This window comes from Parambassis ranga, chromosome 17 (assembly GCF_900634625.1).
Source record: "Parambassis ranga chromosome 17, fParRan2.1, whole genome shotgun sequence".
NCBI lineage: Eukaryota > Metazoa > Chordata > Actinopteri > Ambassidae > Parambassis > Parambassis ranga.
Genome location: NC_041037.1, coordinates 1,689,078 through 1,704,657, shown reverse-complemented (window position 1 = coordinate 1,704,657; position 15,580 = coordinate 1,689,078). Strand labels below are relative to the sequence as shown.

Genomic DNA, 15,580 nt, shown 5'->3' with positions numbered 1-15,580 from the left:
TGTGGAAACAGTGACGATTGTTAACGGCGCACACTGCGCCGGGCGCTGCAGGCCTGGCTGGAATTTTACATGCAAATATCCAGAAGACGAGACAGAACTGTAAAAAAAAATGAAGGCCCCGCTTTGTAGCCACATGAGTAGCGCCACCAAATAGAATTTATTTCTGCCACATCTCATTGTGTTGAGTGAGAAGTTCCTGCTGTTGCAGCGGAGCGACGCATTACCGATCACCGGGTGCACATCGAACCCCGGCGCTAAAACCAGGACCAGCAGCTGTGAGGCTGCACTCGAGCACGGTGGTGCTCTTAGCTAAACATCAGTGTGCTCATCAGTACAGGCCAAAACATTTGCTAATTAGCTCTAAACAGAAGTTGGACTCGGGATGATTGGGTGCCATTAGTTCTGCAGGTTTGCTCATAAATATTCAGACTTTGCACCAGATGCTGCATGAAAACTCAACAGTTAGATAACAATTCATCCCAACAGGAGCACCGATCAATAAACTGCATTTACTCAAAACACTCGTCCTCTTGGCACCATGAACGCTCAAATTCAAGTTAAGGCTAAAAGGATCAGTCTGGATCAAACCACTCACTGAGCTGATACTGCTGCTTAGAGTCAGCACTGCGAGCACGGAGCACTTGTTGGTATTTAATTAGTTTTGTTGGGTAAAATGCAGCAGCTGAGCTCGACACAGAGGCATGAATGACGATGATGAGGCTTCACCTCTCGACCTCTACTGTGCAGACCGGTGACAAGACGGCATCTTTTTCCAACATGGCTGCACCTGTAAGCAGAGCCGGCTCGTGGCATAGGGGGTCGCCACGTGCTGGAGGAGTAGCTGCAGGAATTCCCACAGGTCATGACACGAATCTCGCACAAATGGCCGGACTAATCAACTAATAGACCATCCATCCATCCATCCATCCATCCATCCATCTACCGCTTATCCAGGTGCCGGGTCGCGGGGGCAGCAGTCTAAGCAGGGACACCCAGACTTCCCTCTCACCAGACACTTCTTGGGGGAGGAGCTCTCCTCCCGCCCAGAGAGGACAAGCCACCTTTTTCCGGTCCAGAACCATGGCCTCAGATTTGGAGGTGCTGATTCGCATCCCAGCCGCTTCACACTCGGGTGCAAACCGCCCCAGTGCACACTGGAGGTCCCGGCTCGATGAAGCCAACAGGACAACATCATCTGCAAAACACAGAGATGAAATCCTGTGGTTCCCGAACCAGACCCCCTCCGGTCCCTCGCCTAGAAATTCTGTCCATAAAGAACTAATAGAACCTTCGTCAGAGTAGCGCACCAAGTCTCACCTAGGGCACCAAAATGGCTGGAAACCTGATATTTGACTGCGGTTCTCCTAATGTCCACAGGTGTCCTCATTACTGCTTACATTTTGGGCCTTTTAATTCTTCTCCGTCTTCCCTTTCTGAGGCATACCTGCAGGCACAGCAGAACTCGGTGTGAACAAAGTATTCCCTGCACATTCTCTCTTCTTAGGATTAAATGAGTCTGGGGTGCTTACAGCTCAGACAAAACACTAAGTGGTTCAATCTGTCGCACGCTTGCTTCCTCTCACATGGAATCATATGCAGAAAAGTCTCTCAATCCTCTTCTCTCTGCGTTATAATAACCCGTCCTTGGCTCTCAAACTGTTTGCTCCCCCCACCCACCCCCGTCCGGGTGCTTCCACACATCTTTTGATTGATTCAGGCTGGACAGTTAGTGGATTTCCATCATCTAATGTGGGCTGTGAGTGCTTCTCTTTTGTCCTGCTGTTTGAGCAACTGTCAGCTCCGGCATCTTTTTCTACTTCTAATAACATTTCAGCCAGTCGGCAATCTCCTTGGCTTGTCCTCTTATTATAACACACAAACACACAAAACACACAAACACACACACTTTGTACCATATGCACTCTGCTGCTGCCTGCTGCCTTTCTGAGTGCTCCAGCAGAAATCAGGCCAGTTAAAAGTATTGGTATGCCACCCATATGTTTGACATTTTGCTGGGTGGTTTTGCAGAGTGAATTTCTGATTAGGATCTATTACCAGCAGGTAAAGCTGTAACAGCTGAGTCGATGCTGGTTTTAAGAATTTATGTGCAGGCGAGATGTTTACTGCACTGAAAAGGAAATCAGAGCGGCTTCCATAAAATCAATACCAGGGTGTTTAAAACTGGCGAGCATCTTTATTTCCATTCAACAGTACACAAAGAAGAAGCTATTTACAATTGAATTTCCTTATTTATTATTCCTCGGCTGATAGCTACAGATGATCAGTAGTAGTCCTCTGGCTCGGCTTTTTCCCCCCTGATTCTGGATCTGCTGCTGCTTCTTGTACAAATCAGCGATCTGCAGTGATGGAGGAGGGATGGGAGGGAAGGGGGGGAGCATAACGAGGGGGAGAAGATCATGAAGTCAGGTCAGTAACATGAAGAGAAAAAGCTAAAATAACAGTTGATTATTCATATCCTGGGCTTTGAAGTCGGTGACTCCCAGCTGCTGACTGGGAGACGGAGGTTATGTTCACTTGAGCTCATCAGGCTCTTGGTGGTGAGCTCTGTGAGTGGGTGGAGGGGCGGGACAGTGAATAATGTGTGTGAACAGCAGGGCCACCCAGAATCAGCAGTATCAGTACCAGTGCAGCAGGGTGGCACACAGCGAGGAGGGAAAACAATGAAATGTCACATTATTTCTCCTACACCGGATCGAAAAATAAAGCCCTTTGATTCTCTGGCTGAAACTCTGACTCTGCCTGGTGATCGTGTTTCCTTCATTCCTTCTGGCACTGATCTAAATCGTGTGCAGCATCACGCAACGTGAACCGATGTGCAGCGCTAATGAGTGTGTGCGCATCCTCGCAGATAATAACCGACAGAAGAATCATTGATATGCAGCGAACGCTCCGAGTCCATTCCCCCGATGTAAAGAGCACATATCTGGACTGTACGGGTAACAGATGGTTCCTAATTCCAATCAGTGGAAACACACGTTATAACAGAGCTCAGACGTTAGAAAATGCTACATAGCTCGGCGCTCAGGTGGAGTTCCCTCTCTTTGAGGACATCTGTGTGTTGGGTGGATGCAGCGTGTCCTAACAAGATTAAAATGAAAACTTCAAAGTGACAACTTGTTGTGTGACAAAGTACTTAACAGTGAGTGTGTTTATGGATCAGAGCCAGGCTCCCTGGCAGAGGTGGGTTTTCAGTCAGAAAAGTGTCCTCTGAGATAAGCACCTGACAGCCATGATATTTCAGCTTTGACACATATAAAAGGGGGTAGAAGTTTTCATCCTGAACCAAACATCGCGAACTGCCGAAGCTTCCTCGGCGCCGTCTGTTTGCTGCAATTCATGTTCCACTTTGAATGTTTTAGCACTGGTTTCTCATCTTTAGCATGCTGCCGCTCAACAGATCTCTTGATATAAAACAAGCAACCTTTTATCCCTGTGTGATGGTTTAATGACTGTTCTAGAAGGATGAGCAGCTGTCATACTCTGATTAAACTTCATGCTTTCTCAGCACTGTGTATTTGTTCTCAGGGCTTCAATTATTCAGTGGATGGCTATAGGCCCGGCCCGGCCAGCGAGTGCGTTGTGATTGACAGATTTTTTTAAAAGCCCAAGCCAGTTTACAGCCCGACATTACTCAGATATGCACACACACACACAGCTCTTAAGCCTTGTGTCGAGAAGGACATGCATGCTTTACATGTTTTCACATATTTATTCATGACTAATGTAGTAGGTTGGAACAACAAAATAAAATACGTAACATCTAACCGAAACTCATCTCATCATGCAGTCAGGCTGACCCCACAGACCTGCACGATAAACAGGTTTGGTCTGTGAAGATCGCCCATTATATAAATATAATGGCTTGAAAGTATGTGTAATTAAAGTTCGCTGCCTCAGATCTGCCTACAATCTACAACTCGACCCTTTTTTCTATATATTGGGTGTAAGGTTAGGTCTTCAACATATGGATGACCTCAGGACAGTTTGGTTATTTGCAGTGTAAGGTTTGAGGCTTGTTGGTCAATCTTATCAATACAATAATTGGTGTTTTGGTCTCTACACTTACATATGAAATAAAACATTCAAAATCTGAACCAACTCCCAATCACATGGACACGCATCACCTGAAGACGAGCTGCGGTCTGTGACTTCGGCCATCATGCACGTACCTCTCTGGTGCGCAGAGCAGGAAGAGAGTGACAACCAGCCAATACTCCTACAGGGTCCACCCGGAGGATTGGCTGATGTTTTTAGTGTTTTATAGCTTCCACAGATGATTCATATTTTTCGCTTTAATGCTAAACTGCCGATCTAATCGGTTGCTGTCGGATTGTAAAGAGAAGTTAAACTAATTTAACAAAAAGTGCATCAGAGCGAAATCTCCTACCCGACCTCTAATTCAAGGGTTCTGACTACAGTGTGGGATCTGAACCTGCTTTGTCCTGCACTGTGTAAGTGAAGGAGGCTAAAACGACCAAATAAACCCAGCAGAGAGATAGAAACACTGGGACAATACAAGAGCCTGGAACATATTTAAAGGCAGGAATGAAGTAGCTCAGCAACAGTAAAGCACCTGTAAGACCACAGAGAGAACTCAAGTGGACCCATCAGACTACTGATGGTGAAGCAGGAGCCAGGACGGCCAGCCACTGTCACAACAAGGCTTCAGGACAAGGTGCAAACCCCTGCTCACACTCAGGAACACAGAGTCCAGACTAGACTTTGCCATCGGGCAGCAGCTGAGGCAGCTTCAGGGAAGCCTGGCTGAGCATCTCAAGAGAGCAAAGTCAGCATCTGGTCATAGACTGCATGCAGTCACTGACCCAAATGATTTTCAATCCAACTATTAGCAGCAAACCTTGTTTGTAATGATGTTTAGTTTGTTCCATCACATTTGTGCCACTAGAATGTGTCTGTGTTAAAGACTCCTGCATGCTTAAAGCCACACTGTTCCCAAAACCCGTGAATTAAAGCAGAAAGTCTTGAGTGTTTTATTTCAGGTTCAAGGAGGTGGAGGACAAATAATCAATTAAAAAATACTTTCAGCACTAACAAAGTTTGAACAGTGTTGTTTTGGTCCATATAATTGAATCTAAATTGGGAGTTCTCAGCATTCTGGGAAGAAAAGGCTTGTTTGTGTGAGGTGATCTTTCTCATACAGCAGCACTGTGATACGTGGGCTGACTGTGATGTGGGTCAGTCTGGTTCAGTCATAAAAAAATGATGTGGGTCAGCGGGCAGGTCGCACACAAGCCAGTAAACATCAATTTAGAAAGAATACAAACTAATTGCTGAAACTTGATGCATGTTTTTTAACTGATGGTCGTTACCCTCAGCGTGCGTCCTCTGATAATCTGAAGTATCAGAATGAAAGGCGTTGTAGATGTGGATCTGTGTATGCTCTGGTGAAGGTGCAGCCGCCCTGCACACAGCTCTACTGTACGATATAATTCACCGCTCGCTGCCTCACAGTAAATTGTCCCGCCCGCACCACTAAACCCCAGAGGAGCTGCTTCACCTGACTGTTATGGCTTTGTTGGACGTGCAGCGGGAGGCGACTACATAAAAAAAGATCGTCCTTGCAGCGCCGCTCACCCTTGAAATTTTACAGGACAGCTCTTGTGTAGTGACCACAGTAATGATGATGATGATCTCTATACGACACTTTGAGTAACGCGGCCAAACAAACATATGATCCAGTTTTTTTTTTTTTTTTTTTTTACTTGGTTACAGACGTTATGAGATTGCAGCGAGCTGCACCGCTTGACCTCCACACAGCCTAGTTACTGCATCTGACATTTCTCTGAGCTTCTGCTGCTGCTGCTTCCACACCGCCGGGTCTCCGCACTGAACATGTTCACGTGACAAACCTGAGCTCCGGTCGTGGCGTCTTCGGGCTTCTTGTCGTCTCTGATGCGAAGAAAGCGGGGGAACCTCAGCGAGATGCCCTTCTCTGGATCCGCCTGAGGACACACAGGCAGGCGGACAGTTAGCAACAGTATCAGTGCTTTGTTACACAATGTGACCAAAAGTAAACGGACACATGTGCAGCTACAGCATCCTGCTGCGATGCTGGCTGTAAAGGAAATCATAATGCAACAGTCCACTGGATCTGGTGTCATGATGTTTTCTATTATTGATCGATAGTCTATGATTAATACAATCTATTTATTTTAGAACTTTTAACAGTCAAAAAACAATTATTGCAGCTCTAGTGCAGATAATATTAAGTAATATCTTTTTTGTTTCTCCTCACACTGGCTGCCATGCACCATAAAGTGAAAACAAGGTGCTAACTGAAACAGCATGAAAATGTCACATTGGTGTTGTGATAGAGCCGAGCGATCGTGGTGTTGGACCTGATCTCTCTCCTCTGGTTATCAGTTAGGCAGCATCAAAGCTGGCAGGAAGAGCCAAGAGGTTCAGCTCAGCCGACTCCAAGGTAAAGATGAATGAAAATGAAAATCTCTCCATCACTAGACTTAATGTGAATTATCTTATTTCCTTTTGTTACAATGCAGCATGATAAAGAATCTAAATGTTGAAGGTGAATTTATTAATTATGTAAGGTACCATATATCTGATACACAGGTGCTACTGTTAGTGTGTATATTTTACTTTTCATAATAGCACTGAAGTAATCTTCTTTTAAGGGAACTCATGAGTGAAGGAGCTGGAGCTACATCTGTTTCAAGCTGTGAAGTCATTTTACAAATTACCTGTCAAAACTTCCTGGATGCTCGGCACAGTTAGAGTTTATACTGCTAATCCTGCTTTGTTTACACCCATCTAATGTTTAAATATTTAAAAATAAAGTCGACAGTCACACCCTGACTGCCCAAACTTTAAGACAAGTGTGTTCTGCGGATGTTACACAGCGTGTTTCCAACATGCAGCCAAACAGGCAAGTATCTATTCTATTAAATCCTGCTTCTCCTTCTACAACAGTTTTAATAACTCAATTATGAGGCGCTAATTATGACTTTTCACTGTAGGCAGCAGAGCATAGCAGGCCGAGTTTATCAGCGGAAACACATGGTGGTGGTAGCGAGGAGGGGGGGGGGGGGGGGGTTGAAAGGATGAACTGACCATTCCCATTGCTGCCTTGTAGACGGGCGACAGCGAGAGGTCGGCGCACTTCACCTCCCAAACCTGCACAGCGTCCAGCCACACGTCGGGCTCGGCTGATTGGTCGAAGCGGTAGTAGGCACGGGGTTTCGGCAGGATGTGTTCCTGGAGAACACAGCATGGATCAAATTAGTGCTTATTTAACTTAAAGTTTAAAGTCAGTGAAAGAAGAAAAGTGCGAGAAGGTTACAGAGCTCAAACTCAAAGGTGTTTACAGAGATACAAAGAACATAAACACACAGTGCAGATACATACAAACAGTGTAAAAACAGGGCATTCGCAGAGAACCTGATAAAGAGACAGTGACAGAGAGGCTTTGGTTGCCCTGCTGCCTCACAATCACCTCCCCAGAGACAGCACAGGAGTTTCAGCACTCCCATATTAAAATGATACCTACTCGCCTTGGGGTGTGCAACATGAGAGGGCGAATTCAAAACCACATTATCATACACCTACATGAACGGTTTCGTTCAGAAACAGCTTGATACACACGTTTTTGTTTTTTTCCCACCTCTCGGGCTTAAAACCATATAAATCATAAAACCTGACAACTAAGAGCGGGCCGACACCAGAAACACCGTCACCCTCTGCAGTGTTTAATGGTGCCATTTTAACTCTGACACCAGCAATCACTCCGTCAGGCGTAGGTGTCACTCTTCCCAAATGAAACCCATCTTGTGTTTGCCTTAAAATCAACCCTTTCAGTAAACGTGCCTCTGAAAGAATGTGATGTTAACTAGACTGCCGCAGCGTCCACAGAAGTGGGTCATAGTTAAGTAATGAGGAATGAGGAAAAGAAGGCTCCAGCAGTACTGGTGCTGTTTTCACACACACATTATTTATACAGTAGGCTTTCCAGTGACACTCTTATATGGAGAGAATTACAATGAGTGAGCTTGTAGGCGTGTGGAGACTCATAAAATATTGCTGCTGATGGTCATGGGTTCTGTCAGCCATCAAACTCGTGGATCCTCAGTTACACTTAAAGGGACAGTTCATCCTAGATATTAAATATTCAGATTTTTCCAGTGACCTGCAGTGTTATCCCTCAAGTCTGGGTTGTTTTGGTGTGAGATCTGTGCCGTGTCTCTATAATAACAGGCATAGATGGTGCTCAGCTTGTGGTGCCAAAAAACATACAATAGAAATGTCATGATCCATTTTTTGAGGAAAATCTAAAGGTCTGAGAGAGCATCTTCAAGTAGGGACTAAAATTACACACTAGCAATGGTATCATTGTGCAGAATGCAGGGTGTATCCACCTCTGACCAACATGACAGCTCAGCTGAGAAGGACAGAATCTCTGGCTTTTGCCTTCTTGATAGCATCTGAACACACTATACTACAATATACTTCCAAAAGCATTCCCTCATCTGCCTTCACACACATATGAACTGAAGAGACATCGCAGTCTTAATCCACAGGGTTTAATATGACGCCAGTCCATCCTCAACTCTTCTAGGAAGGCTCTCCACAAGGTTTAGGAGTGTGTTTATGGGAATTTTTGCATTCAGAGTTCCGTTCACTGGAACTAAGGGGCCAAGCCTGGCTCCTAAAAACCAACCCCACACCATAATGCCCCCTCCACCAAACCTCCCACTTGGCACAATGCAGACAGACAAGTACTGTTACCGCCAAAAGACTCGTCCATCAGATAGCCAGATGGAGAAGCGTGATTCGTCAGCATCCGCTGACCTGACTCATTTTTCGTGGCTGAGTTGCCATCGTTTTCACTTTGTTTCAATACCACTGAGAGTTGTAGGGCTGTAATCAACCAAAGAAAGTCTTGGTTATTTATGAACAGAGCAAAGAATAAGAGAAGAAAGCTGCTCGTCCCTGGAGCTGTGTCGCTCCTCTGTGCTTCCTGACTACGGTGGGGAGGTTGAAGCAGGAAAGTTTAACAAATTATAAGTAACACAAAGACTACAAAGACTACTCATTTATTTGCTTGTTATTACATCGTTTTGACCTGATTATTTTGAGCTGAAATTAATTACACACTCACGTGCATCTGTGCAATATCACAGCTCTGGATTTCCGAAACATATACCCTCATCTAGTGATACCAGCACAAAACCTGTTGAGGAATATTAACACTGCAGATGTCTCCGACATGGTAGAGGAGGACTGACTTAAATGACACGGTCAAAACTACATAAATATTCAGCAATGGAATTCACGGAGCTCTGACAGCGGCCTATTCTTTCACAAATGTTTGTAGAAGCAGCCTGCATGCCCAGGTGCCTGATGTTATACACATGGAAGTGTTTGAAACACCTGAATTCTAGTAGTCAGCCTCAAGTGGCCATTGGAGGAACTGCACTTCTGCCTTTCATTCTTTCTGCACAGTGACATGCTAGGTGTGGTTTGGTAGAAAATACATGAAACTGTTCAGAACAAGGTCTCCAAAAGTCAGCAGCTCACTTCGAGGTGGGTCAGAAGCACTGCAGGCCACCCAGGAAAATCTTAGATTTTGAGTTAGACTGTATTTTTAAGAATGCATAAATAGGTATAAGGTAGAGATGTGAACGTGTTATAATCACACCTCAGATCATAAAAAGAGCTGTTTCACCCACATGTGGGTATTTATGTTGATTTGAATGTTTATTCCTCCCAGCATTCAGCGAGGAATTCATCTTAGGAACAAACATGAAGCGACTTTAAGGTGAGGTGCAATTATAATCAGGTACAGTTGTTATGGGAGACGTACAGAGTTCTTGCCCACTTTGGTTCGACCGAGATGAAAGATTCAACAGTCTGCATAGCTACGACACAGAGCAAAGAATCCTGCCTTTAGACAGAACTGAAAGGTTAAAGGGTCGCTGTGAGAATAAAAGCAGAAATCATTTTTAAATTTGACCACCAGCTACAAGGACACCCTGTTTGTGACGGGCTTTTAATGTGAAGGAACAAAGTTCCCAGCCTTTGAAATCTGCATTAATGGGACCCCTGTATAATCATCTTGACCTGAAATATACAGTATGTGGTCTATTAGAATTAATTCATGGTTCAGAGTCAGACTGCAAACGTTTCCATCAAGGCTTTTAAGGCAAAAAGTGAGACGAGTTTATCTGATTGATGCACAGAACAGAAGTCGTAAAAATGAAAACTAAGAATGTGAGAGTGGGATTCATGTTAGAAGAAAAGCTGCGCTGAGTAAGACACAGGAGACCATGAATAACATCATTTCTACAATGCTAAACCTACTGACAACAGCCCTGGCAGGTATACCGACAATAATTTGAAAGAAAAAAAAAAACACAATGATCACAGAGACTGATTATTTAAAACAGGCTTTCTGGTTGAAATGTGATTAAACCTGAAATAATTATGTTCCAGTTTTTGACACCATTATGTTCCTACTTCAACCTAATTGGATGTTATTAAACCTGCTTCCTCCAGTCGTGTACAGACGTTGTTAAAAGTAGCACAAACAACAAAATAAACCAATCGCTAAAAATATATGAGCACATATGTACATCAGAGAGGCTGGTGGCAGTAAAATGTGAGACTATATAATGTCTTTGTCAATATTTAGATCAATTGATAATTACCTTGATGCTTTTCACAAGCTTGTAGTGTTGCTAGGCAACCAAATCCATCCCTCCAACACTTACCCATCGATCTACAGTTAAAGTCTCTACAGCTTACTCGAGAAAAGGTTAACTATACTCTTAGAAATGATGAACTGAAAGACTTGCCAAAGCCTGACTTCACCCCTGACTAACTCCCAGCTTACTCAAACCTGTGTGGCTGAGGTGGGAGGGCGATGGTGTGACCTTAAACAGCACTCAAAAAAGGAAATCATCTAAAGAAACCAAAACGTTTTTTGTGTCAGAGTGTAGAGATTTGATTCTTTAGACCTTGTTCTGAATGGTTTCATGTTGGACATTCTAACATAGGACTAGGGGGAATGACTCACGTTTGGAAGCACCCTCAAGTGGCTACTTGAGGAACTGCAGTTATTTCATTGGTTGTTAAAAGAGAAGAGAAACCGATGAGCTCGCTACCTTCTGAAAAATGCTCAGTGTTTTGTGTTGATGTTTTAACGCTGATGAGATTTGTATAGAAAACTAACACCGTCAGAACAACAACACAAACGGCTGCATGGTCCTTAATCCAACGAGAACATAGTTGCAGATTGATTTCCTGCCTTTATCTGACCGATTGTTTCTGCTGCACTCTTCAAAATCCTTCCCAGGCTTTAGAACAAGGGCGGGGTGGGGGGGGAGTTGTCAGTGAGGCTCTCGTTACAGCACAGCACCTCACCACCCAGAGGACTGAGAGCAGGGCCAATCGTCTCCCTGTCGGGAGTCCCATCGGCCTGCAGCTCTACTGCAGCCAAAGCAACACAGCCTCACCACCAGCTCGCCTTAATTCACCATCCATCACTTTCATTACAAAGCACTACAGTACAGCATGTATTGGTCTGAGGGGGAGGTTACACCACCTTCTCAATCACCGCTGCACTGTAGTGATTCTGCACTGTGCAGCAGTTTGTTCCACTGACTGTAAACCTTTAATCTTTAAAATACGACTTTATTACAAATAAATAAAAAAAACACACGTTAGTTTTATTGAACAATTACTGATGTTTCACATGACGGCACTTTCAAACACCTCTCTGTTCTTATTTGTGTTGAAGCAGGTCTATATTTGGCAGATAAAGTCAACAGAGTGCTCCAGTGAATTCTGTCTCTCACCACAGCTATCATTTTCAGAGAGCTGTTGTATCTTTCTTCAAATGCTGCTGCTCTGTTGCTCTGGAACAAACCTCTTCAAATGTAAATTGAAAAAGCAATTCATTACGCAGCGTCGAAGCACGCCCGCACAGTTCCACTGTAAATGCAAGTTTTATCTTTAAAACAGACAGAGTCTGTGGTTTGGACCTAATGTTTTCCAAACAGAGAATAAATTCCCACATTTGCAAACCAACATCTGCAGTTTAGACCCAATTTATTGATATTTCTGTCATTTCTGTTGGATGGTTTACAAGCTGGAGGGTAGAAAACATTTCCTGTGCTACCAATTATTTCTGTGACTTCTCTCATTTCGGCTGAGTTAAGGTACGCCGAGTTGAGTCTCAGCACACTGGGCCGTCTCTCTTTTCAATATCAAAATCTCCATTTATATCTGAAAATGTGGAATGAATCAAGTATTAAGTGAGAATAAATTATATTGTAGAATAGAAAGGACCTTAAAGGCCTGAGCCACGCTCATTCTGGCTCTTTGAAAGTGGGCTCCAACTGTGCCTGTCGCTGCAGTGTTAACAGCTCAGGTTATGATTTTCAAAAAAAAAAAAAAAAAAAAAACAAAGTGGAGGAAACATGTGTTGAGTTGTGTTTTTCCTTCCAAGCTAGAAAGTGTGCCGGCGCCACTTTACCTTTAAGAACTTGTAATGCTGCTCCAGATCTTCATCCTTGAAGCCTGTCCCGATCTGCAAGAGACGAAAGGAAGATAAGAAACACACACACACTCAGATATACACACACATATATATTCCCTCATGGTGAGACAGCAGACATTTGGCAGCGAGCGGCAGAAACAGCAAGCAAATCCCTCCACTACAGCACAAGCGCCTTGTCTGCCTGCTTCGCCTGAAGCGTCATGTCACCTCTCAAAAGACCCAAACCCGCTGAGACACAAGAATCACCTAACGGGCTGACATACACAGAGAGGGGAAGAAGAAAGGCGGGTCTGTCATGCAAATATAGCTTCTTTTTTTTTTTTAGCTCACAGATGTATTCTGCAGGTGTCCGTGAGAAGCTCTGCACAGTATGGTTCCAAGGTAGTATTCAAGAGGGCTTAGAGGTGTTCATTCATCTGTGAGACCTTTATGTATTATCTAGCGTGCGCAAGCCAAGTCCTCTGCTAAGCCAACAGTGGTGCTTTTTGTTACAAGCAACACCTATTTCACACCAAAAACACTGTTAAGGCCAATTACAAGTTGTTTGTTTTGTGGACCAATAATCAGACGCCTCCAGCAGCTTAATGTGATCAATACAGGTGGCTGTGTGTGAGTTATAGAGCGAAGCAGCAGCCCAACATTAGCATTTTGGATACCAGTGCCAAAACAGGAAGAGGATGCAGTTTTCAGTCGCTTTATTTGAGGCATGTTAATTTTTTTTTTTTTTTAATAGTAAAACCAGTGACATCCATGGTCCTCAAGAAGACGGCGTTTATGTTTGAATCCAGGGTTTGTGCTCACAGTCTGCTGCTTTAATGTACTGCCAACAATTCACTGTGGTGGCATCTTTTAAAATCAGAGAAGATGGCAAATGGAAAGTATGGAGAGGAAAGCAGCACATCTACAGTCAAACATGGTGGATACACAGGCATGTGTATGTCTGGCCAGGGTCACTGCTGTCTATTGATGATGTGACTGCTGATAGCAGGATGAATTCTACAGGGTATATAAATCTATAGTCTTCAGCCAAATGCTGCAAAACTTACAGGCCACTGCTTTTATATTGCGGATGGATAATGACCCAAAACATACAGCAACAGCTACCCAAGAGTGTCTCAAGGCTGGTGGTGGACTGGTCAGCCACCTGATCTCAGCCCAACAGCGCTCCTGTTCACTTTCTAACAACAAGACTCTGAAGTCAGAAAGAGCCACAATCAAGCAGCAGCTGAAGGCAGATGCAGTAAAGGCCTGAAGAGCATCTCACAGCATTTGTTCTGTGGGTTCCAGACTTCAGGCAGTCATTGACAGCAAAGGATTTTCATCCAAGTATTAAACAGCATGCTTTGTTGGTCTGAGATCATCCCCATGTTAGCTTGATCTATTATAGATGAGCCACTACAAATGTTTGTGTATGAAAATGGCTCTAATTCCTGAGTTATCGCCACATTTCTGTCAAAACCTTTGAATTAAGGCAGAAAGTCTCAACTGTGCTCACATCTTGAGAGTTTAATTCAAATTCAATCTTATCATTGGTCCAATATTTTTAAAATCTGGCTGTATTTGTATTTGACTTCAATCATATCACTGCAGGACAAAAATCAAATAACTTAATTTATTATCCTTCTTGATTAGTTTGGGTTTCTTTAACACAATATGATGAGTCATTTAAATTAAATTTTATAACAGTCCTAATAAGATCTACAACCCTCACTTAACAATGACAATAAGCAATCTGTGTTGTAACATTAAAAACTTTAAACATACAGGTAAGGTTCAGTGCCAGCGTTCATTCTCTGACGGCCGTCTCTCTCTCCCTCTGAGTGTTTGTGTCCTTTTTCCTGTGTGTGCTTGAATTTCCCTGTTTGTCTGTGCAGCGTTCTGCCCTTGTTCCATTTCTTGATGTGGGAGAAAAGGCTGTGCGGTTCAAGTTGTATTTATTTGGCAGCTCTCACTTCTGCACTTCTTCTCTTTGAATAGGATTCTTGATTTTTTTTTTTTGACACAAACCACTCAAACAAGCTTGTTGCCCTGAGTCATTCCAGCCTGCCTGCCTGATATACAGCTAGGACCAAGGCAGCAAACTGGAAAGACAATTCCGAGGGATTTTTAACCAGGACCTTGCAGAGGAAAGGCGAGCCAATAGTGTTGATGTGTGGAAATTTTATTCTCAGTATCCGAGCTGTCTCTGTCTGCTGGGGCCTCTCTCTTGCTGAAGGACATTTCACCAGGATGTATAGTTTAAAATTACATTTGGGAGATGGATATGTGGGTTAAATTCTGCTTCCAGCGACAGCAGAGGTGCTCGCGCTGAGGGTTCCTGAAGTTTACCATGTCAAGAAGAGCAAGATTATGTTTTTATGGATTCCAGCCTCTCTCTTATAGCTGACATTGAGAGAGTGAGAGGAAGTAGAAATGCAGCACAGAGGAGCAGTGGATGCTGCAGTCAGGAGTCTGTCAGTCATACAGCTCATGCAGGTCTGATGAAAAGACTACATGGGACACTTTACCACACTGTGCACCACAAGGAATTTTATAAAAGTTTAAAAAGATATTCAGCCGATGTTTCTTTGAAATATATATACATATAGGACATAAAACGTGACCTTCAGCTGCTGTGTGGACATAAGTGATGCCATTCATAGAAACCAGGCTAGCTAGTATAGAAACTAGCCTGCTGTCATTCCAGCATCAGAGGAGGAGGAAGAGGCGCCGCTCGAAAAGAGCATATTCTAATGCAGGCTTTAAATATATATCAGTGCAGCTGATGTTTGTGTGCGGTGTGGAAGTCATCCAACATGTATGCCTGGATATGCTTCTCAATCTCAGGTTGCTGCAGGAACCAGGTCTCCTGACCTCATCCCTACCCAGGGGACGGTCATAAGCGGAGTGCAAAGGAAGTGCAGGAAGAGGCCAGGAGTCAGTGCTGGGCTAGAAATAAACTGATGTCTGCTCGAGGATGATTTTCGAGGCTGTTGCCATTGTTGTTTTTGCAGAGTGCTTAGTAACAAAATCCAGCTGTTCAGC

General features: G+C 43.9%; 1 protein-coding gene across 1 annotated transcript in view; it reads right to left on the bottom strand.

Moving 5' to 3' along the window:
• Positions 1 to 2,174: 2,174 nt before the first annotated feature.
• The window catches only part of lig1 (ligase I, DNA, ATP-dependent), a 47,821-nt gene continuing 34,415 nt past the window's right edge, over positions 2,175 to 15,580 (bottom strand). Inside the window, 5 exon segments of the mRNA XM_028426990.1 lie at positions 2,175 to 2,314; positions 2,316 to 2,357; positions 5,892 to 5,984; positions 7,111 to 7,254; positions 12,533 to 12,586. Of these exon segments, the coding sequence (XP_028282791.1) occupies positions 2,282 to 2,314; positions 2,316 to 2,357; positions 5,892 to 5,984; positions 7,111 to 7,254; positions 12,533 to 12,586 (366 nt within the window). The 3' untranslated portion in view covers positions 2,175 to 2,281.